The sequence below is a fragment of the Ovis canadensis genome, chromosome 6 (genome assembly GCF_042477335.2).
Source record: "Ovis canadensis isolate MfBH-ARS-UI-01 breed Bighorn chromosome 6, ARS-UI_OviCan_v2, whole genome shotgun sequence".
NCBI classification, from domain to species: Eukaryota; Metazoa; Chordata; class Mammalia; order Artiodactyla; family Bovidae; genus Ovis; species Ovis canadensis.
The window spans coordinates 20997519-21021797 of record NC_091250.1 but is presented as its reverse complement, the minus strand read 5'-3'; the positions used below and the strand labels follow the sequence as shown (position 1 = coordinate 21021797).

The 24279-nt window shown below is 43.0% G+C and overlaps 1 protein-coding gene across 2 annotated transcripts in view; it reads right to left on the bottom strand.

Moving 5' to 3' along the window:
• The window catches only part of LOC138442261 (uncharacterized), a 71487-nt gene extending 49606 nt beyond the window's left edge, over positions 1–21881 (bottom strand). The window contains exons 1-10 of one of the 2 annotated variants that reach the window (XM_069593367.1): positions 21776–21881; positions 20965–21074; positions 20266–20452; positions 18913–19039; positions 14869–15038; positions 12926–13087; positions 9170–9279; positions 8473–8659; positions 7122–7248; positions 1387–1556 (exon numbers count right to left, since the gene is read on the bottom strand). In XM_069593367.1, the coding sequence (XP_069449468.1) occupies positions 1387–1556; positions 7122–7248; positions 8473–8659; positions 9170–9279; positions 12926–13087; positions 14869–15038; positions 18913–19039; positions 20266–20358 (1146 nt within the window). In that variant the 5' untranslated portion in view covers positions 20359–20452; positions 20965–21074; positions 21776–21881. Of the gene's footprint in view, positions 1–1386; positions 1557–7121; positions 7249–8472; positions 8660–9169; positions 9280–12925; positions 13088–14868; positions 15039–18123; positions 18178–18912; positions 19040–20265; positions 20453–20964; positions 21075–21775 lie in introns of those variants that run through there. The other variant, XM_069593368.1, reaches the window with a different exon arrangement.
• Positions 21882–24279: the final 2398 nt, after the last annotated feature.

Genomic DNA, 24279 nt, shown 5'->3' with positions numbered 1-24279 from the left:
CTTCCAGGGACTGTCCACCCCATTCATTCCTGTTTCCTGTATTCCCTCCCCTCAACCTCAGGCTTAATCAGGCTCCTCCTCCTCTGATCTCATTCCTTTCTCATCAGCCTTTCTAGTTCCTTTTCCTGTATTTTCATGTCCTCTGCTGTCTGCAAAGGTAGAGAGATAACAGATATTGGAGCCAGGTGTTTCAAGGATTGTGGAATCTGTTATGCTCCTCATCCACTGTGTGACTTTGGGCATAGCACATTCTTGGGTGAGGCTCTTTTGTTTTTCTTTTATGAAGTGAGGGTGGTGATAGTAATGTCTACTGCCTAAATTTTCTGTGAAAGCCCAAGGTCTGGGGTAGTAGCTAGCACATAACTGGTATGATAAATTTCTCCAAATATAGCATACAATTCCCTACATCTAGTGTAGTGCTTGGAGAGAGAGTGGACAGTGAACAAGAGTTAATGCTTACACTTCAATACACTAGCTTGATATAGCACAGTCCAAACTCTGTGACTCTCTTTTGACACATTCTGGCAGGATCAAAGGATTCATCTTTGCCAGAGGATGCCTACTTTATGCTTAAACACTTGAGTTACATATCAAATCCGTGTGAGACATTTTGAGTCATAGGGCGTGCAGACTCAGCTGAAGGAGACTTGAGACTAGTGTGGACTTCAAGGGAGGAGACCAGGAGACAATGTGAGGATGAGGTGGACTCTCAGAGCTTCTTACACACAGAGTCTGAGGAAAGTTACAGGGCTCAACATAGCCTGGAGTTAAACTCCCCTCCAGGTCCTCCCCACCATTCTATGCAAAACCAAGAGCTCTCACCCAAACAAAAAAATGGACATTGGGTTGATTACGACCGGCTCCCACCCGGTCCCAGCCTCTGGCCGATCTCCAAAATTCCTTGCCCCAGCTGCTTAAGAGATAACTACTCTGAATAACCTTGCAGAAGAATGGGCGCCCTTAAGACAGTAGCTTTCCACATCCATGCCTATATAGACTTCCTCTTCTTGGGTAAGGGCAGCAGCTCCCTAATCTGACTGCTGCCCCGTCTCGCCTCATTAAAGGTGATTTGTAAGGTGCCAGGTGTCATCGTTTTTCTCAGCCTCGCCTTCTCTAACAGCCTTACTTCAAAGAGCCCACGTTAACTGGTCTGAGCTGGTATAGATGGGTCTTTGTTGAAATCAGTGGAATGGATGAGAGTAACTTTTCATCTTGTATTTGCCTTCTGACGCTGCAGTACCTAAATCAGAATTTTCTTTCAAATAACATTGTGAAACTTATCGGACAAAGCCAGACTTCTTCATGTGGAGTAGATTGGGAAGAGAACACTTGATCTCTGCGAACTCCCCTCCTCAGGAAGGTTACCAAAACCAAAAGAAGACCTACCAGAATTGGGGTGGGCAGGGTGTCATTATCACATACTTCCTCAAGAGCAACTCCAAAGAGCTGTTTTTGCTTTCTGGGTGGTAGAGGTGGGTGTTGGTTGTCCTCGGGAGTCCTGGAGCTACACCAAAAGGCCGAGTTTTTGACAGAACTCTTATTAACTGTCTTCTTGTCTGAATCAAATGTAGAAGAGAGATTTTCAGTAGTAGTACTTTAGCTTATTTAGCCTATTTCCACCAGTTACATTCAGCAGCATGTTCATGGCAGAGGCTGAAAGAGAGAAACTGAACCATTTGTTATATAGAATTCCCCACACTCTGAAACAGGCTAATTGCATCCTTGTGGTGTTAACATGTTCTTCTTCCCCATATTCTGCAAACCTAGAGGCGTGATCAGACTCAGGGGTGATTCTCCCTGTGACAGTTCTCCCCAGACAGTGCTATCTATTCCCTTTGCCCTGTGTCATGAGGCACTTAAGCTGTAGTTATACAGGTTTCCTAATGGTAAGTATTATCAGACAGTTCTGGTATCAGATCTCATTTTAAAAGCAAAGTATTTAATATTCAAATCAATCCGCATTTGGTTATCATTTATTTTTGTAGTAAGTTTCCTTCCTCGGTTCAATGACCTGTTTGGCTTTCTGAACACCAGTCATGCCCAATTTTCTCCCATCAAAAGAATCGCCTTTCATGAGACATCCTGCCTCATCCTGCTTTTCAGTCAGCCTCTGGACCTCTCCTCTGGGAGGCCACACACTTCAGTCAGCTCCAGGGATGACTTCCTGTCCTCAGGGTCTTGGGAAGTAGTCATTAAATGCAGACTACTTGGTAGGATTACAGTTGGCCATTTTAGTGTAACACCTTACTCAGCTAACCCAAAGATGAATTCTAACTACCACAGCCCCTGTCAAAGGAATGCAGATGAAGGGCTTTTCAAAGAAAGAGTGATCAGCAATGAGAAATGGAGTTCAGAGTTTCTCATGCCCAGCTAAGCATGTTTCCCTGGTATTTGCTCAATAAACCTGCTTAATATTTCCTTAAATAACCTGCTTAAATATCCAGCTAAAGAAGTCAACAGAGGAGCCAAGTTGTAGAAAAATCAACAGGAGAATGTAACGAAATATTTTAAAATGCCCATCCTCTTGTCTGTTCTGAGACATAGTGAGTACATCACCATGTCCTTTCAAGGGACTGAACCACTTGTGGTGCTGGGTGAGAGAACTAGAAGGCTCCTATTCTGCCTCTTAATTGGATAAGTTGCCTAAAAGTCTTTGAGCTTCACTTTGCTCAGACTTAACAGAAATGATGCTACTTACACCTCACTGGACTACATAACATCAGGTACTACTCATCACAAGACATGGCACATAGCAGCCTTAATAAAGGTAATTTCCCTCCTTGAAAGGGCCTAAGGCAGCCTAGACATCAGTCACCTCCCCCCAAGCAGACTCGACCCCCATTCTCCATTTGCTTTTGCAGCCTCCAGAAGGTGTAGATTCCTAGAGGAATGCCATCAAAATGGCATTAGGCTCCTCCTGCCCTGCGATTCATACTGCCATCATTTTAAAAGGAGATAATGAAGATAGCAAATGCATTCTTAAATTCAGGAAGAGAATCTCCTAATTAATATGTGCAAATGTTTAAAAAAATACATGTTTATATGGGGTGAGTTGCTTTATGCACCCTGGTTTCCCTACTCTTAACCTGATTCTTTTATTTCTAAGCTACCCACAGGTATTCATATATTCCAAATGTATTCATGCATTGTTCAGCTTTAATAAGAATACTCTTAGGAAGAAAGCTCTATCAGTTGCTACAAAGGTGTATGTCCAGCTCGTCTATAAGCATAGATGCAAAGCAAAAGAGACATTAAGCCCTGTACTTTTATTTTCAGGTCTAGATGGACCATTCGTTATGTACATTGGTTGGTGTTAGAGTTCTTGTTGGCTCTGTGACCAATAAAAATATACAGTATAACCATGAAAAGTATGGTGCTCAGTTGTTCAGTTGTGTCCAACTCTTGCGACCCCATAAATATAGCCTGTCAGGCTCCTGTCCGTTGATGTCCCAGATAATAAAACTGGAGTTGGTTGCCAGGGACTGTTAAACAGGTTAACTTTATATCCTCATCTTTCTTAAACAGTCCTCACAAGATTTAGGTTGGTGTTTCCTCATGCTCAAATTAGGGTTTGAACATTAAGAAGTGAAATTTGAAATGTTGTGGGTGTAGAATAACAACTATAAGGAGAAAAATACTTTCAGTAGTAATTCTGTTCTGGCCCGAATACTTCCAAAATTAGTAGGACGTTTTATTCAGATAAAGAAATGTCCATGGGACAATATTGGTGTGGTAGCAGGGATCATTGCAGAGGAAAGATTTTAAAGCAAACAAACAGACATATAAACATTCAGTCCAGTTCCATTTGCAACCTGGGTCTGAAGAGGATGGAAAGTGAGCTTGCTGTGGAGGTAGAATCCAGAGTTCAAGTCTCAGGGGCGGTCCTAAGATGGCGGAGGGAATAGGATGGAAAGATCACTTTCTCCCCACAACTTAATGGAATGAACTTTTGAGCCTGAGCAAATTCCACAAAACAACTTCTGAATGCTGGCAGAGGACATCAGGCACCCAGAAAGGCAGCCCATTATCTTCGAAAGGAGGTAAGAAAAAATATAAAAGGTAAAAAGAGAGACAAAAGACGTAGGGACAGAGATCTGTCCCAGGAAGGGAGTCTTAAAAGAGGAGAAGTTTCCAAACACCAGGAAACACTCTCACTGGCAGATCAGTGGGGAGTTTTGGAATCTCCGAGGGCAACGTAACAGGGAGGAATGCTAAATAAATAAACAAAACCCACCACTTAGGTGCCTAACAGCAACTTCCAGCAGAGAAGTAGTCCAGACATTCACATTTGCCACCAGCAAGCAGGGGGCTGAACAGGGAGGTGTGGGCTGCATTGTAGGCACCTGGCCTGAATGCCCTGAGGGCAATCTGACCCAAACTGTGGGATAGCCAGACAGAAAGTAAAAAGAGAGAGAGAACTATCCTGGGAAAAGCCCTATTATCCTGGGAAAAGCCCTAACCTAAGGCACTTCCTGGCCCCCTCAAAGAACATAGGACTGAGCACAGGAGTGCTAGCTGGCTGTGCACTGCCTGGAGACAGGGAGGCAGGCGGGGACAGCCAGAGCCAGAAAGGGGCAATCTCAGCCCCAGAGGAGCATCCTCTACAAAACTGCAAGCAGGCTCCCATTTGCCTACCAAGACTTCTTGGAATTCTGGGTGGTTGACATCCGCCGAGAGCGTCGCAACAGGGGTCAGCTCCCCAGAAGAGACACATGGCATACCTGAGACGGGCACACCTGCTGCCACCCAGGAAACCGAGCGGCTGGGATGGAGGACGTGATAAGACGCACCACACCTGGGGGTGACTCTGCCCGCCAACCGCCTAAGCTGCTCGGACCGGGGAAGGGCACAAGTATTAAGTCCAACCGAGTCTGAGCCTTTGAGGACTGCCTGAGAACCAACCTGAACCTGAGTGGCTTAGACCTGGGAAGTGCACGCAATCCAGGGCCCACCTCAGACAGTTCCAGGCAGAGCAACCTGGAGCCTGAGCAGTGTAGACTGAGAAAGCACACACACCGTGAGCGGGGGCAAACCCAGTGCGGCCGGGACCTGGTGAGCATACGCCAGTGATATAGGTTTGCAGTGTTCCAACCTGCCCACAGCACGACTGAATCAGTTAGCCTAAATGAGTGACCACCTTCGATCCCCTATGTCAGGGCGGAAATTAGACACTGAAGAGACCAGCAAACAGAAGAAGCTAAAATAAACACCGGGAACCACTCTGCAAATGACAGGTGCAACGGATTCAAACCTTGTAGTTAGCACTGACTACATTGGAAGGGGCCTATAGATCTTGAGAAGTATAAGCTGGATCTAGGAGCTATCTGAAACCGAACTAACCCCACACTGCCCACAACAGCTCCAGAAAAATTCCTAGATATATTTTTACTATTATCATTTAAAAATTTTCTTTAAATTTTTAAGTCCTCTATTACTCCTTTAATTTTCATTTTTATAATCTACTATTACCTTGCAAAAAAAAGTCCCTATTTTAAAAGTAAACTTCATATATATATTTTATCATATATTGTGACTTTTTAAAAAATATTGTATTTTGGGGAGTGTCACGTTAACTCTAGACTTTTAATCTGTGCTTTTTGGTATTTGTTACCAATTTTGTACCTTTAGGAACCCAATCTTCTCTACCCATTTTTAGTTGGGAAGTGTGATTACTGGCTTAATGGCTCTCTCCCTCTTTTGACTCTCCTTTTTCTCCACCAGGTAACTTCTATCTCCACTTCAGCCTTCTCTTCCCTACCCAACTCTGTGAATCTCTTTGTGTGTTCCGGGCTGTGGAGAACATTTAGGGAACTGATTACTGGCTGGATCTGGTCTCTCTCCTTTTGAATCCCTCTTTTCTCCTCCCGGTCACCTCCGCCTCCTTCCTCCTTCTTCTCTTCTCTGTTTAACTACTGCATGAACCTCTCTGAGGGGTCCAGACCGAGGAGAGCACACAGGGAATTGACTACTGGCTAGCTTGCTCTCTCCCCTTTTGATTCCCCCTCTTCTTCACCTGGTCAACTCTATCATCTACCCTTCTCCCTCTCTCCGTCTCTCTGTGAACCTCTCCGGGTGTCCCTCACTGTGGAGAAGCTTTTCATCATTAACCTAGATGTTTTATCATTGGTGCTGTACAGATAGAGAAGTCTCGAGGCTACTGTAAGAATAAGACTGAAAACCAGAGGCAGGAGGCTTAAGTCCAAATCCTGAGAACACCAGAGAACTCCTGACTCCAGGGAACATTAATGGATAAGAGCTCATCCAAAAGCCTCCGTACCTACACTGAAACCAAGCACCACCCAAGAGCTAACAAGTTCCAGAGCAAGACATACCACACAAATTCTCTAGCAATGCAGGAACATAGCCCCGAGCATCAATATGCAGGCTGCCCTAAGTCACACCAAACCCACAGTCATCTCAAAACTCACTACTGGACACTTCATTCCACTCCAGAGAGAAATCCAGCCCCACCCACCAGAACATGGACGCAAGCTTCCCTAACCAGGAAACCTTGAGAAGCCGCCTGCAAAACCCCAGCCACAGTGAGGAACCTCCACAATAAAGAGGAACCACAAGCTGCCAGAATACAGAAAGGCCACCCCAAACACAACAATCTCACTGTAGCTGAGGCTGAAACTCCACTGTTTTGGCCACCTGATGTGAAGAACTGACTCTTTGGAAAAGACTCTGATGCTGGGAAAGATTGAAGGCAGGAGGAGAAGGGGACAAGAGAGGATGAGATGGTTGGATGGCATCACCGATCCGATGGACATGAGTTTGAGTAAGCTCCGGGAGTTGGTGATGCACAGGGAGGCCTGGCACGCTGCAGTCCTCCACCCCAAGGACTCGGGGGCACTGTAGTCCTTGGGGTCACAAAGAGTCGGACACGACTGAGCAACTGAACTCAACTGAACCGTGATGTCACCTAAAGCTGTACTAGTTGCTTCTTGAAATCAGAACAGTGTTATTCTTTCTTTGATCTCACAAGTGGGAAACTTCCCATGTCTTAGAGCTGATGGAAATTATTGCCCTTACAATGTGATTTGGGCTCTAGGATCTCCCATGGAGCCCTGGCAGCCTTGCTGTCTTTTGCATGAAAGCCAGTTACATTATTCACCTACCTGAAATCTCACTGTTATCAGTGATATCACTGTTATCACAACTCACTGAGTTCTCTCCAAAGAGAGAAGTGATATCTTCTCCAAATATCTTGAGACAGTTTTCAATGAGGAATTGTATCACAGAAACCTGTAACACAATGGGGCAAAAAAAATGGTGTATTACTGTATGTATGGTGTAATAGTAAATCACACTTCATAGATGAACCTGGGCTCTAACACAAAATCCAAAAGAGGTATGAAAATAATTCAGACTTGATTAAATATATGTATATATGGACACATATATATATATAATATATATGTATCAGTTTTTTCTTAGAAATAACTGATACTTTCAAGAGTACTTTGGGCACAAGTATTAAAATTGTTTTAATCGGTGGGCTAAAGTTATAATATGTGGGCTGGTTTAATAGCTAAAATTTTGTAATGATGGTTACATGCTTAAAACTAGGATGATTTGTAAGTAGCCCACATAGGATGTTTGGGACAAAAATGTATATTGTCGTATTAAGTTTTAGTTTTATTAAAATCTTTCTAGTTTTAATGATATAGTATTTATATATAGCATCTTACTAAAACTTATTAAGTATCAAATACAGCAGAAATGGTGAAATTCACTTCAGTGAAGAAATATCTGAAAGTTAGGTAGCAGAGGTTTCTCTGTGAGGTGGGGGGCGGGAGGGAGGTTGTGAAGGAAGAAAGCATCTGGAGAGAAAACATGTCTGTCTGTCTGTCTATCTACCTTGCCTTGCCTCCCACTTGCTGTCTAGGGGAGCTTGGAGAAGAGCTGTGATCTTATTAGGCATGTTATGGCTCTGTTAGGAGGTTCTGAAATATTTTACTAGCTTGCTCATCCTCTAGCGGAGACACAATAGAAGCCAAGTATTTTCCTGAATGAGCCACAACTGGCAGAGTGCGGCCAGCGTGTGTGGAGCCTCGGGTGCTTGTATGGCCCAGGCCGCCTAAGATGTGCCGACAGGGACCAGATGTATTGGGTCTGTCATCGTTGTGTAATGATGAGCTCCCAGTTTGGAGGCTCTTACACCCTCAGTGATGAGGCTGAGAGTTGAACCTTGGCTCTCCGGTTCCAAAGCCAGGTTCTTTTCTATCATATCGTCCTACTCTTACCTCTCTGTTGTTTAATCCCTTGGATGGCAAGGGAGAAGTGACTCAGCTGTTCTCAGTTAAAATACACCTTCCCATGCCCAACCAGAGTAGGACTCTGCCACTCCAAGGCGGTGTAATTAAAATGTGCACTTTAAAACACGGATTCACCAGCGTTAATACCATAGACTTCAGGTTCAAAATGGGGACTCTGCCCCACAAGGCATAAAATGAGAGATCTTGTTACCTTTTTGCTGACGTTTTCAAATGCTGAGCTGCCAGAATTAAGCAGACAAAGGATGCTTGGGGTGAGATACAAGGATAAATCATGAGCTGTCATCTGACTGGATGAGGAATGTTGCTCAATGTTGTGTAACACTCCAAAAAGGTGTCGCAAAAAAACTACATTGGCTTTCGGTAGCTGGTCTACAAGCCTAATGACAGAAAAAGCACTTATGAATAAAGCGAGTCATTTTGCTTAGTAAGTGGAAATACAGAGAACACAGTACTTCTTTTCCTACCAGGTACACAGTCCATTCTCACAGTGCCAGGCATGAATGCATACAAGAATGTTTCACTGATTTTAATTCCTGAACCAGATAAGCCCTACTCTGGTTAGTTATGTGTTTGTATTTAAGATCATACCCTTGGCGGATTGGTTCTTTATCATCACTTTCTACGCCAGTGGATTTCATCTCCAACAGTTTCATGTATTCAGAAGGTGTAAAATGGTCAAGCATTCCATGTTAATAAGATTAGGAGAAAAACACAGTGTCGCCAATAAGGCCTGCATCTCTCTTCAAACTGGCTTCCAGGGGTATCAAGTGAAAGCACTTGATACTGCTCATTATTTCAGAGGACACAGCTGTAAACTATAAGCTGATATTTTCCTAAGAGTATGTTGGTTGTATTTTCTCAGAGTTGAGTAATTATTGCATCATTACCTCTGGGTCGCAGTTATTTTCTCCTCCTCATTCCCTTGATCAATAACATCAAGCCATTTATCGTAGAGACGGGCTGAAAAGATGCTCCCTTGGATATTTCGAAGAAAATCCTTATGTAGATCAGAAAAATATGTTTTATTCTTATGATAAATTCAATGGAGAAATTGCAAAGAAAATATTTAGTTGAAAAATTCAATTCAGTCCGCAATTCCATCACAGCCACGCAGACTGATTCACACGGAGCTTGACTGTGACTCTCCACAGCCTTGCACACTCCGAGTACTGGTTGGATTTTCCGCAGCTAAAATTAGAAGCCTAAAAGTAGAGTCTAGGCTGTGGTTAGAATGAGGCTAAAGCTCCTTCTATCACCTGAAGCTTACTCTTTGTGTACATGTTAACACATTAGTACAAACTGGCAAGGTCTGGTGATAACTCACCCGAAATCCTATTCGTTTCCTGAAAAGAAATGCACATACCCATTTTGTTTGTTTACTTCAGACACAGTGCTTGCTCTGAATTCAAGAAAGAGAAGTTCTGAAATAAAACAAGACTACACCCCTACATGCTCTTATACACATATTAAGAGAAACCGGAGGTATGTGTGCTCTTTGGGAAAAAGCTAGTATGGAAATCGCTTCGATCTTTTACTTAAAAAAAAAAAAAAAAACTTATAAAAGTTCAGTTCTACAGAGTTTTAAGCAGCAGGTGTTAGAAATAAACCAAAAGCCCCAATGGGTAAACTACACGTTACCCTTGCAACTCTTTGAATGGAATATATCCTCCCCAAAGAGGAAGCTGAAAATTTACATACATGGCAACTTCACACCTGTGGGATAGAATCTGCAAATGTAAGCTTCCTAAGTGGAGGCCTGGAAAGTTTATCCTGGTGACCAAGTCTTAATATGATAGAATGGGGCCTATGAAAATGGATGAAGTTGTAAACTGTTGTGCAAGCCTGAGGGGAAATGATTGCATTGCCTTGCCAGTTTCAAAGGCACAACTTGCTTCCACTGGTCTTAATATACAGCCTGACTTCTCTGAAGAGTATCTGCTTCAGGCAGTGTTTCTACGGCAACTGTCATGATTATAATCCCGTCAGTGTTCACTTGTTTCAGTACTTACTGAGCTGCTGTTTCTGTCCGGCATTCCTTTGAGTACTGAGGATAGAGTATGAAGATAACGTACAGAGTCTCAGTCCTCTCATACTTTTTCTAGTGATTGGTATTCAGTACCCAATCATGGTCATTAGGTTTCCTCTATGCTTCTTATGGAGTGTCCACAGTGTATTGGGAGGGAGGAAGCACTCCATTTCAGTTCAGCCGTTCAGTCCTGTCCTACTCTTTGCGACCCCATGCACTGCACACCAGGCTTTCCTGTCCATCACCAACACCTGGGTCTTATTCAGATTCATGTCCATCGAGTTGGTGATGCCATTCAACCATCTCATCTGGCTTTGGCTTCTGGGAGTCTGGGGGTGTGCAGCAGGCCCTTTGTGCTTAAGCCAGGACATGACTCATACAGAATATGCCGTGGCTATTTGCTATTGGCCCTCTGTTTATAGATAGTTTAATGGAAAACTCAATGTGGTTCTGATGATATTCACTTCTAATTCAGAGCAACTCTGTGGTTGCTTGGACATATGGTATTCTCAAGGCCAAAGGTGCAAAGTTTGATTCCCCACCAAGATCAATCAACTTTAGGAAGAGAAAGCTTTGAGATTGTCTAAGACCTGTACGCTTATAGCATGGAAACAGGCAAGAGCCTAGTAACACCTGCTCACAAATCAAATCAGTTCCAAGTGTGCACCTTATAGAGGGTAGCACTCTACTTGCTATTTGCATCCCTAGTGTGTATTATGATGGTGCAAGTGTACTAGGGCTCACCTCTAAGTCATATCTGTACTGTTGCTATTATCATACAATCGAACATTAACAGGGGACAAGGAAACACCACATGTTATTTAGTTTCTAACATAATTTTGAACCTGTTTATAGTTATTACTACATCAATATATTTTTGTTCATAGCTGCTAACAGATTCAAAGATGGATTGATTAATTTTTTTTTTCTGTTCTGTTATCGCCCTGGTAGAAATTTAACTACACGCTTGTGATTTAGCTGTATCATTTCAACCTCAGTCTATTTTTTGTATAAATCGATGGAACTTTTCCAAATTCTAAACTGATTTTGACTGTTGGACTCACTTTAAAAATTAGATTTATAAGATGGGGCATATAGTAAAACTGGTTACCATGTAACTGTAACCTTGGGCGGTGGATAAAACGTACAGATATTAACAAAGGTTGTTAAAGATGGGAAGGGAGAGAAAAGGAGGAAAATGGGGAACAAATGGTGGAGTCATCCCTACACTAATTTTAAAGTAAAAACCATTGAGAGACAGGGGAAGGAAGGATGATGAAGTGATCAGAGATTTTCGAAGTGATCAGAGCATTGTTTGGTTCATTGTAAGAGAAATGGGCTTCCAAGGTGGGGCTAGTGGTAAAGAACCTGCCTGCCAATGCAGGAGATGCAAGAGAGGCAGGTTCGATCCCTGGCAGGAAGATCCCCTGGAGTCGAGCATGGCAACCCACTCTAGGATTCTTGCCTGGAGGGTTGCATGGACAGAGGAGTCTGCTGGGCTACAGTCAATGGGATCACAGAGAGTCGGATGCGACTAGGCGACTAACACACACACTCATGAGTTTACCATAGTGAGTAAACATCTGTCTTGCATCCATGCTCACTTGCCACAGCCGTGTCCAGTTCTGGGCCCCCTCATAAACTATAACCTGCCAGACTCCTCCGTCCATACGACTGGAGTCGTATGCCAGTCCCTGTTCCAGGGGATCCTTCCAACCCAGGGATCAAACCCAGGTTTCTTGCATCGCAGGCAGATTCTTCACTGTCTGAGCCACCTGGAAGTTACTTCTGTTAACTGTTTCCAAAAGCTTAATATGAATTTTATTTTGGAAATGTTGCCTTCATTAGGAAGCTGATGAGGAAGTCATCCAAAGCTGGAAGCTTGTTTGGTAAACGATCAACGTGGTAGGCGGGTATTTTGAAATTTATTCTTCTTCTTCATGGGGTGTTCAGGAGCCAAGATGTGCAATGAAAAAGGAATATATCTAATGTATGGGGCTTGCGGGGGACGACCCGTGAAGGGTTGAGTCTTGGGAGCTCCCTGGCAGGTATGCCGGGCCCTAGGACACGTGCCTAAGCTCCCTGTCCCGCCACCCTCAAGAGTTTTTATAACCCTTAAGGCTCCAAGATGTTTGGTTTCGGCAACATTTCATAGAAGATAGATTATCTTATTGTGTATATTTCATAGAAGATAGATATTCTGATTGTGTTCTGTATACAATGGTAAGGGTCTGGTGATTGTATCCTGAGATTAAAAAACAACCTTGTGAGTGCCTTAAGTCACGTACTTTACCCTATATATACCGCAGCACAATAAAGCAAGGTATCAGCCATTTGGGGCTGATCCTCTCAACCCCATCTTTTGTCTCTCTCTGATTTTCTTAGCGGGGACGCTCCGTTCTCTCCCTGTGCAGGTGCGACTCTTGCTTGTGCTGGACGCGGCAGGGCTCATAACATTTGAGGTACCTTCCTTCACTTTTGACTTTGTGAAGTGTTTTCCACGTTTCAGATCCTTCCTCTCTTATGCCTATTATGCTTCTTGGGCATTCATAGTGAAGGACCAGTCATACAGCTTTAGACTGACTCTGTGTGTGGACGATGCTCAAGCTTTCCTTACCTTTAAGACCGACGATACTACGAGAACGGATTCATCATCCAAGTTAACTTTGTGTCCAGCGTTTAGTTTCTCCTTTAGGGCTATTGCGGATTTTATACTGGCTGGTTTTCTGAAGATGCCTTCTGTGAACGGCCCTTTTTGATTGATAAAGGAAAGCATCTCCTATAGGGAAGGAAAGAGAAGAAAACTGTGGGACATTTCCTATCTAGAAGCCCAGAGCACAAGCTTGCTCCTGTTTTGACAGAGTTGTGGTATATGAGGGTACAGTTCTAGAACAGCACCCAAGTCAATTTGAAATTTTTACTTCAGTGTCTGTAAATATATTTCCTACCCAACAATCGATTTGAGTCATACACTGAAACATTTTAAACACTTGTGTAGTCAGATTTTCTGTTTCAGTGAATTTACTGTATTAACTGTCTCTGCTTTGAGGCCTTTGAGGAGTCACCCTCTCCTCCTTCACCGCTGCTTTCTCATTATTCCCTATTATAGATGCTCTTCCCTGAGTGTGGAAATCTTTTTGCCATATTCATGCTCCATTTGTTTATTCCCCTTCCAGGGACTGTCCACCCCATTCATTCCTGTTTCCTGTATTCCCTCCCCTCAACCTCAGGCTTAATCAGGCTCCTCCTCCTCTGATCTCATTCCTTTCTCATCAGCCTTTCTAGTTCCTTTTCCTGTATTTTCATGTCCTCTGCTGTCTGCAAAGTTAGAGAGATAACAGATATTGGAGCTAGGTTTTTCAAGGATTGTGGAATCTGTTATGCTCCTCATCCACTGTGTGACTGTGGGCATAGCACATTCTTGGGTGAGGCTCTTTTGTTTTTCTTTTATGAAGTGAGGGTGGTGATAGTAATGGCTACCGCCTAAATTTTCTGTGAAAGCCCAAGGTCTGGGGTAGTAGCTAGCACATAACTGGTATGATAAATTTCTCCATATATAGCATACAATTCCCTGCATCTAGTGTAGTGCTTGGAGAGAGAGTGGACAGTGAACAAGAGTTAATGCTTACACTTCAATACACTACTACAGTTCAATACACAGTCCAAACTCTGTGACTCTCTTTTGACACATTCTGGCAGGATCAAAGGATTCATCTTTGCCAGAGGATGCCTACTTTATGCTTAAACACTTGAGTTACATATCAAATCCGTGTGAGACATTTTGAGTCATAGGGCGAGCAGACTCAGCTGAAGGAGACTTGAGACTAGTGTGGATTTCAAGGGAGGAGACCAGGAGACAATGTGAGGATGAGGTGGACTCTCAGAGCTTCTTACACACAGAGTCTGAGGAAAGTTACAGGGCTCAACATAGCCTGGAGTTAAACTCCCCTCCAGGTCCTCCCCACCATTCTATGCAAAACCAAGAGCTCTCTCACCCAAAGAAAAAAATGGACATAGGGTTGATTATGCCCGGCTCCCACCCGGTCCCAGCCTCTGGCCGATCTCCAAAATTCCTTGCCCCAGATGTTTAAGAGATAACTACTCTGAATAACCTTGCAGAAGAATGGGCGCCCTTAAGACAGTAGCTTTCCACATGCATGCCTACATAGACTTCCTCTTCTTGGGTAAGGGCAGCAGCTCCCTAATCTGACTGCTGCCCCGTCTCGCCTCATTAAAGGTGATTTGTAAGGTGCCAGGTGTCATCGTTTTTCTCAGCCTCGCCTTCTCTAACTGCCTTACTTCAAAGAGCCCACGTTAACTGGTCTGAGCTGGTATAGATGGTCTTTGTTGAAATCAGTGGAATGGATGAGAGTAACTTTTCATCTTGTATTTGCCTTCTGACACTGCAGTACCTAAATCAGATCTTTTTCTTTGAAATAACATTGTGAAACTTATCGGACAAAGCCAGACTTCTTCATGTGGAGTAGATTGGGAAGAGAACACTTGATCTCTGCGAACTCCCCTCCTCAGGAAGGTTACCAAAACCAAAAGAAGACCTACCAGAATTGGGGTGGGCAGGGTGTCATTATCACATACAGCTTCAAGAGGAGCTCCAAAGAGCTGTTTTTGCTTTCTGGGTGGTAGAGGTGGGTGTTGGTTGTCCTCGCGAGTCCTGGAGCTACACCAAAAGGCCGAGTTTTTGACAGAACTCTTATTAACTGTCTTCTTGTCTGAATCAAATGTAGAAGAGAGATTTTCAGTAGTAGTACTTTAGCTTATTTAGCCTATTTCCACCAGTTACATTCAGCAGCATGTTCATGGCAGAGGCTGAAAGAGAGAAACTGAACCATTTGTTATATAGAATTCCCCACACTCTGAAACAGGCTAATTGCATCCTTGTGGTGTTAACATGTTCTTCTTCCCCATATTCTGCAAACCTAGAGGCGTGATCAGACTCAGGGGTGATTCTCCCTGTGACAGTACTCCCCAGACAGTGCTAACTATTCCCTTTGCCCTGTGTCATGAGGCACTTAAGCTGTAGTTATACAGGTTTCCTAATGGTAAGTATTATCAGTGGATTCTGGTATCAGATCACATTTTAAAAGCAAAATATTTAATATTCATATCAAGCAGCATTTGGTTATCATTTACTTTTGTAGTAAGTTTCCTTCCTCGGTTCAATGACCTCTTTGGCTTTCTGAACACCAGTCATGCCCAAATTTCTCCCATCAAAAGAATCGCCTTTCATGAGACATCCTGCCTCATCCTGCTTTTCAGTCAGTCTTTGGACCTCTCCTCTGGGAGGCCACACACCTCAGTCAGCTCCAGGGATGACTTCCTGCCCTCAGGGTCCTTGGGAAGTAGTCATTAAATGCAGACTACTTGGTAGGATTACAGTTGGCCATTTGTCTGTAACACCTTACTCAGCTAACCCAAAGATGAATGTTAACTACCAACAGCCCCTGTCAAAGGAATGCAGATGAAGGGCTTTTCAAAGAAAGAGTGATCAGCAATGAGAAATGGAGTTCAGAGTTTCTCATGCCCAGCTAAGCATGTTTCCCTGGTATTTGCTCAATAAACCTGCTTAATATTTCCTTAAATAACCTGCTTAAATATCCAGCTAAAGAAGTCAACAGAGGAGCCAAGTTGTAGAAAAATCAACAGGAGAATGTAACCAAATATTTTAAAATGCCCATCCTCTTGTCTGTTCTGAGACATAGTGAGTACATCACCATGTCCTTTCAAGGGACTGAACCACTTGTGGTGCTGGGTGAGAGAACTAGAAGGCTCCTATTCTGCCTCTTAATTGGATAAGTTGCCTAAAAGTCTTTGAGCTTCACTTTGCTCAGACTTAACAGAAATGATGCTACTTACACCTCACTGGACTACATAACATCAGGTACTACTCATCACAAGACATGGCACATAGCAGCCTTAATAAAGGTCATTTCCCTCCTTGAAAGGGCCTAAGGCAGCCTAGACATCAGTCACCTCCCCCCAAGCAGACTCGACCCCCATTCTCCATTTGCTTTTGCAGCCTCCAGAAGGTGTACATTCCTAGAGGAATGCCATCAAAATGGCATTAGGCTCCTCCTGCCCTGCGATTCATACTGCCATCATTTTAAAAGGAGATAATGAAGAAAGCAAATGCATTCTTAAATTCAGGAAGAGAATCTCCTAATTAATATGTGCAAATGTTTAAAAAAATACATGTTTATATGGGGTGAGTTGCTTTATGCACCCTGGTTTCCCTACTCTTAACCTGATTCTTTTATTTCTAAGCTACCCACAGGTATTCATATATTCCAAATGTATTCATGCATTGTTCAGCTTTAATAAGAATACTCTTAGGAAGAAAGCTCTATCAGTTGTTACAAAGGTGTATGTCCAGCTCGTCTATAAGCATAGACGGAAAGCAAAATAGACATTAAGCCCTGTACTTTTATTTTCAGGTCTAGAAGGACCTTTCGTTATGTACATTGGTTGGTGTTAGAGTTCTTGTTGGCAACCCCAGTGCGGCCGGGACCTTGTGAGCATATGCCAGTGATATTTGTTTGCAGTGTTCCAACCTGCCCAGAGCACGACTGAATCAGTTAGCCTAAATGAGTGACCACCTTCGATCCCCTATGTCAGGGCGGAAATTAGACACTGAAGAGACCAGCAAACAGAAGAAGCTAAAATAAACAGAGGGAACCGCTCTGCAAATGACAGGTGCAACAGATTCAAACCTTGTAGTTAGCACTGACTACATTGGAAGGGGCCTATAGATCTTGAGATGTATAAGCTGGATCAAGGAACTATCTGAAACTGAATTAACCCCACACTGCCCACAACACCTCCAGAAAAATTCCTAGATATATTTTTACCATTGTCATTAAAAAAATTTTTTTCTTAATTTTTTAGTCCTCTAGTACTCCCTTCATTTTCATTTTTATAACCTACTATTATCTTCCAGAAAAAGGACCCTATTTGTAATCAAAGTACATATATATATTTTTTATCATTTTTTGTGACTTTTTTAAAAATATTGTATTTTGGGGAGTGTCACGTTAACTCTAGACTTTTAATCTGTGCTTTTTGGTATTTGTTATCAATTTTGTACCTTTAGGAACCCAATCTTCTCTACCCATTTTTAGTTGGGAGTGTGATTACTGGCTTGATGGCTCTCTCCCCCTTTTCACTCTCCTTTTTCTCCACCAGGTAACTTCTATCTCCACCTCACCCTTCTCTTCCCTACCCAACTCTGTGAATCTCTTTGTGTGTCCCGGGCTGTGGAGAACACTTAGGGAGCTGATTACTGGCTGGATCTGTCTCTCTCCTTTTGAATCCCTCTATTCTCCTCCCGGTCACCTCTGTCTCCTTCCTCCTACTTCTCTTCTCTTCTCTGTGTAACTCCATGAATCTCTCTGAGGGGTCCAGACCGAGGAGAGCACACAGGGAATTGACTACTGGCTAGCTTGCACTCTCCCCGTTTGAGTCCCCCTCTTCTTCTCCTGGTCAACTCTATCTCCCTCCTCCCTCTTCTCTTCTCCGTCTCACTCTGTGAACCTCTCCGGGTGTCCCTCACTGTGGAGAAGCTTTTCATCATTAACCTAGATGTTTTATCATTGGTGCTGTACAGATAGAGAAGTCTCGAGGCTACTGTAAGAATAAGACTGAAAACCAGAGGCAGGAGGCTTAAGTCCAAATCCTGAGAACACCAGAGAACTCCTGACTCCAGGGAACATTAATGGATAAGAGCTCATCCAAAGCCTTCGTACCTACACTGAAACCAAGCACCACCCAAGAGCCAACAAGTTCCAGAGCAAGACATACCACACAAATTCTCTAGCAATGCAAGAACATAGCCCCGAGCATCAATATACAGGCTGCCCTAAGTCACACCAAACCCACAGTCATCTTAAAACTCACTACTGGACACTTCATTCCACTCCAGAGAGAAATCCAGCCCCACCCACCAGAACATGGACGCAAGCTTCCCTAACCAGGAAACCTTGAGAAGCCGCCTGCAAAACCCCAGCCACAGTGAGGAACCTCCACAATAAAGAGGAACCACAAGCTGCCAGAATACAGAAAGGCCACCCCAAACACAACAATCTCACTGTAGCTGAAGCTGAAACTCCACTGTTTTGGCCACCTGATGTGAAGAACTGACTCTTTGGAAAAGACTCTGATGCTGGGAAAGATTGAAGGCAGGAGGAGAAGGGGACGAGAGAAGATGAGATGGTTGGATGGCATCACCGATTCGATGGACATGAGTTTGAGTAAGCTCCGGGAGTTGGTGATGCACAGGGAGGCCTGGCACGCTGCAGTCCTCGACCCCAAGGACTTGGGGGCACTGTAGTCCTTGGGGTCACAAAGAGTCGGACACGACTGAGCAACTGAACTCAACTGAACCGTGATGTCTCCTAAAGCTGTACTAGTTGCTTCTTGAAATCAGAACAGTGTTATCCTTTCTTTGATCTCACAAGTGGGAAACTTCCCATGTCTTGGAGCTGATGGAAATGACTGCCCTTACAATGTGATTTGGGCTCTAGGATCTCCCATGGAGCCCTGGCAGCCTTGCTGTCTTTTGCATGAAAGCCAGTTACATTATTCTCCTACCTGAAATCTCACTGTTATCAGTGATATCACTGTTATCACAACTCACTGAGTTCTCTCCAAAGAGAGAAGTGATATCTTCTCCAAATATCTTGAGACAGTTTTCAATGAGGAATTGTATCAGAGAAACCTGTAACACAAAGGGGCAAAAAAAAAAAAGGTGTATTACTGTACATATGGCATAATAGTAAATCACATTTCATACGTGAACCTGGGCTCTTACACAAAATGCAAAAGATGTCTGAGAAAAATTCAGACGACTAAATATATGTATATATAGATATACATATTATATATATACATCAGTTTTTTCTAAGAAATAACTGATACTTTCAAGAGTACATTGGGCACCAACTTTAACATTCTTTTAGTCATTGGGCTAAAGTTATAATATGTGGGCTGGTTTAATAGCTAAAATTTTCTAATCATGCTTACATGCTTAAAACTAGGATTATCTGCAAGTAGCCCACATAGGAAATTTGGGACAAAAGTGCATATTCTCTCTTTAAGTTTTATTTAGTTTTATTAAAGTTTTTCTAGATTTATTGATAAGGAATTTATATATAGCATCTTATTAAAACTTATTAAGTTTCAAATACACACAAATTGTGAAATTCACTTCAATGAAGAAATATCTGAAAGTTAGGTAGCAGAGGTTTCTGTGTGAGGTGGGGGGTGGGAGGGAGGTTGTGAAGGAAGAAAGCATCTGGAGAGAAAACATGTCTGTCTGTCTGTCTGTCTATCTACCTTGCCTTGCCTCCCACTTGCTGTCTAGGGGAGCTTGGAGAAGAGCTGTGATCTTATTAGGCATGTTATGGCTCTGTTAGGATGTTCTGAAATATTTTACTAGCTTCCTCATCCTCTAGCGGAGACACAATAGAAGCCAAGTATTTTCCTGAATGAGCCACAACTGGCAGAGTGCGGCCAGCGTGTGTGGAGCCTCGGGTGCTTGTATGGCCCAGGCCGCCTAAGATGTGCCGACAGGGACCAGATGTATTGGGTCTGTCATCGTTGTGTAATGATGAGCTCCCAGTTTGGAGGCTCTTACACCCTCAGTGATGAGGCTGAGAGTTGAACCTTGGCTCTCCGGTTCCAAAGCCAGGTTCTTTTCTATCATATCGTCCTACTCTTACCTCTCTGTTGTTTAATCCCTTGGATGGCAAAGGAGAAGTGACTCAACTGTTCTCAGTTAAAAGACACCTTCCCATGCCCAACCAGAGTAGGACTCTGCCACTCCAAGGCGGTGTAATTGAAATGTGCACTTTAAAACATGGGTTCACCAGTGTTAATACCACAGACTTCAGGTTCAAAATGGAGACTCTGCCCCACAAGGCATAAAATGAGAGATCTTGTTACCTTTTTGGTGAAGTTTTCAAATGCTGAGCTGCCAGAATTAAGCAGACAAAGGATGCTTGGGGTGAGACACACGGATAAATCATAAGGTGTCATCTGATTGGATGAAGAATGTTGCTCAATGTTGTGTAACACTCCAAAAAGGTATCTCAAAAACACTACATTGGCTCTTGGTAGCTGGTCTACAAGCCTAATGACAGAAAAAGCACTTATGAATAAAGCGAGTCATTTTGCTTAGTAAGTGGAAATACAGAGAACACAGTACTCCTTTTTCTACCAGGTACACAGTCCATTCTCACAGTGCCAGGCATGGATGCACACAAAAATGTTTCACTGATTTTAATTCCTGAACCAGATAAGCCCTACTCTGGTTAGTTATGTGTTTGTATTTAAGATCATACCCCTGGCAGATTGGTTCTTTATCATCTCTTTCTACGCCAGTGAATTTCATCTCCAACAGTTTCATGTATTCAGAAGGTGTAAAATGGTCAAGCATTCCATGTTAATAGATAAAGAGAAAAATACAGTGTCACCAATAAGGCATGCATCTCTTTTCAAACTGGCTTCCAGGGGTATCCTCAAGTGAAAGCACTTGATACTGCTCATTATTTCAGAGGACACGGCTGTAAACTATAAGCTAATATTTTCCTAAGAGTATGTTGGTTGCATTTTCTCAGAGTTGAGTAATTATTGCATCATTACCTCTGGGTCGCAGTTATTTTCTCCTCCTCATTCCCTTGATCAATAACATCAAGCCATTTATCATAGAGATGGGCTGAAAATACACTTCCTTGGATATTTCGAAGAAAATCCTTATGTAGATCAGAAAAATATATATTATTTTATGATAAGTTCAGTGGAGAAATTGCAAAGAAAATATTTAGTTGAAAAATTCAGTTCAGTCCGCAATTCCTTCACAGCCACGCAGACTGATTCACACAGAGCTTGGCTGTGATTCTCCACAGCCTTGCACACTCAGAAGTACTGGTTGGATTTTCCCCAGCTAAAATTGGAAGCCTAAAAGTAGAGTCTAGGCTGTGGTGAGAATGAGGCTAAAGCTCCTTCTATCACCTGGAGCTTACTCTTTGTGTACATGTTAACACATTAGTACAAACTGGCAAGGTCTGGTGATAACTCACCCGAAATCCTATTCGTTTCCTGAAAAGAAATGCACATACCCATTTTGTTTGTTTGCTTCAGACACAGGGCTTGCTCTGAATTCAAGAAAGAGAAGTTCTGAAATAAAACAAGACTACACCCCTACATGCTCTTATACACATATTAAGAGAAACCGGAGGTATGTGTGGTCTTTGGGAAAATGCTAGTATCGAAATCGCTTCGATCTTATTCTTTTGTTAAAAAAAAAAAAACATATAAAAGTTCAGTTCTACAGACTTTAAGCAGCAGGTGTTAGAAATAAACCAAAAGCCCCAATGGGTAAACTACACGTTACCCTTGCAACTCTTTGAATGGAATATATCCTCCCCAAAGAGGAAGCTGAAAATTTACATACATGGCAACTTCACACCTGTGGGATAGAATCTGCAAATGTAAGCTTCCTAAGTGGAGGCCTGGAAAGTTTATCCTGGTGACCAAGTCTTAATATGATAGAATGGGGCCTATGAAAATGGATGAAGTTGTAAACTGTTGTGCAAGCCTGAGGGGAAATGATTGCATTGCCTTGCCAGTTTCAAAGGCACAACTTGCTTCCACTGGTCTTAATATACAGCCTGACTTCTCTGAAGAGTATCTGCTTCAGGCAGTGTTTCTGCGGCAACTGTCATGATTATAATCCTGTCAGCGTTCACTTGTTTCAGTACTTACTGAGCTGCTGTTTGTGTCTGGCACTCTTTTGAGTACTGAGGATAGAGTATGAAGATAACGTACAGAGTCTCAGTCCTCTCATACTTTTTCTAGTGATTGGTATTCAGTACCCAATCATGGTCATTAGGTTTTCTCTATGCTTCTTATGGAGTGTCCACAGTGTATTGGGAGGGAGGAAGCACTCCATTTCAGTTCAGCCGTTCAGTCCTGTCCTACTCTTTGCGACCCCATGGACTGCACACCAGGCTTTCCTGTCCATCAATTGGGTCTTGTTCAGATTCATGTCCATCGAGTTGGTGATGCCATTCAACCATCTCATCTGGCTTTGGCTTCTGGGAGTCTGGGGGTGTGCAGCAGGCCCTTTGTGGTTAAGCCAGGACATGACTCATATGGAATATGCCATGGCTATTTGCTATTGGCCCTCTGTTTATAGACAGTTTAATGGAAAACTCAATGTGGTTCTGACGATGTATTCACTTCTGATTTAGACCACCTCTGTGGTTGCTTGGACATATGGTATTCTCAAGGCCAAAGGTGCGAAGTTTGATTCCCCACCAAGATCAATCAACTTTAGGAAGAGAACACTCTGGGATTGTCTAAGACCTGTACGCTTATAGCATGGAAACCAGCAAGAGCATGGTAACACTTGCTCACAAATCAAATCAGTTCCAAGTGTGCACCTTATAGAGGGTAGCACTCTACTTGCTATTTGCCTCCCTAGTGTGTATTATGATGGTGCAAGTGTTCTAGGGCTCACCTCTAAGTCATATCTGCACTGTTGCTATTATCATACAATCGAACATTAACAGGGGACAAGGAAATACCACATGTTATTTAGCTTCTAAGATAATTTTAATAACCTACTGTATCAATATAGTTTTCTTCATAGCTGCTAACAAGTTCCAGGATGGATTGATTAATTTTTTTTTCTGTTCTGTTATCACCCTGGTAGAAATTTAACTATACCCTTGTGATTTAGCTGTATCATTTCAAACTCAGTCTATTTTTTGTATAAATTGATGGAACTTTTCCTAATTACAAACTGATTTTGACTGTTGGACTCACTTTAAAAAATAGATTTATAAGATGGGGCATATAGTAAAACTGGTTACCATGTAACTGTAACCTTGGGTGATGGGTTAAACGTACAGATATAAACGTACCTTTAACTACAAAGGTTGTTAAAGATGGAAAGGGAGAAAAAAGGAGGAAAAGGTGGAACAAATGTTGGAGTCATCCCTACACTAGTTTTAAAATAAAAGGCATTGAGAGACAGGGGAAGGAAGGATGATGAAGTGATCAGAGATTTTGGGGGCCTCACTAGGCATTTTTGGATTCATTGTAACACAAATGGGCTTCCCAGGTGGGGCTAGTGGTAAAGAACCTGCCTGCCAATGCAGGAGATGCAAGAGAGGCAGGTTCAATCCCTGGCAGGAAGATCCCCTGGAGTCGAGCATGGCAACCCACTCTAGGATTCTTGCCTGGAAGGTTGCATGGACAGAGGAGTCTGCTGGGCTACAGTCAATGGGATCACAGAGAGTCGGATGCAACTAGGCGACTAACACACACAGACACACACACGAGTTTACCATAGTGAGTAAACATCTGTCTTGCATCCATGCTAAGTTGCCACAGCCGTGTCCAGTTCTGGGCCCCCTCATAAACTATAACCTGCCAGACTCCTCCGTCCATACGACTGGAGTCGTATGCCAGTCCCTGTGCCAGGGGATCCTTCCAACCCAGGGATCAAACCCAGGTTTCTTGCATTGCAGGCAGATTCTTCACTGTCTGAGCCACCTGGGAAGCTACTTCTGTTAACTGTTTCCAAAAGCTTCATATGAATTTTATTTTGGAAATGTTGCCTTCATTAGGAAGGTGATGAGGAAGTCATCCAAAGCTGGAAGGTTGTTTTGGTAAACGCTCAATGTGTAAGTGGGTATTTTGAAATTTATTCTTCCTCTACTGCATGGAGTGTTCAGGACCGAACGTGCAATGAAAAAGGAAAATATCTAATGTATGGGGCTCATAACATTTGAGGTACCTTCCTTCACTTTTGACTTTGTGAAGTGTTTTCCACGTTTCAGATCCTTCCTCTCTTATGCCTATTATGCTTCTTGGGCATTCATAGTGAAGGACCAGTCATACAGCTTTAGACTGACTGTGTGTGTGGACGATGCTCAAACTTTCCTTACC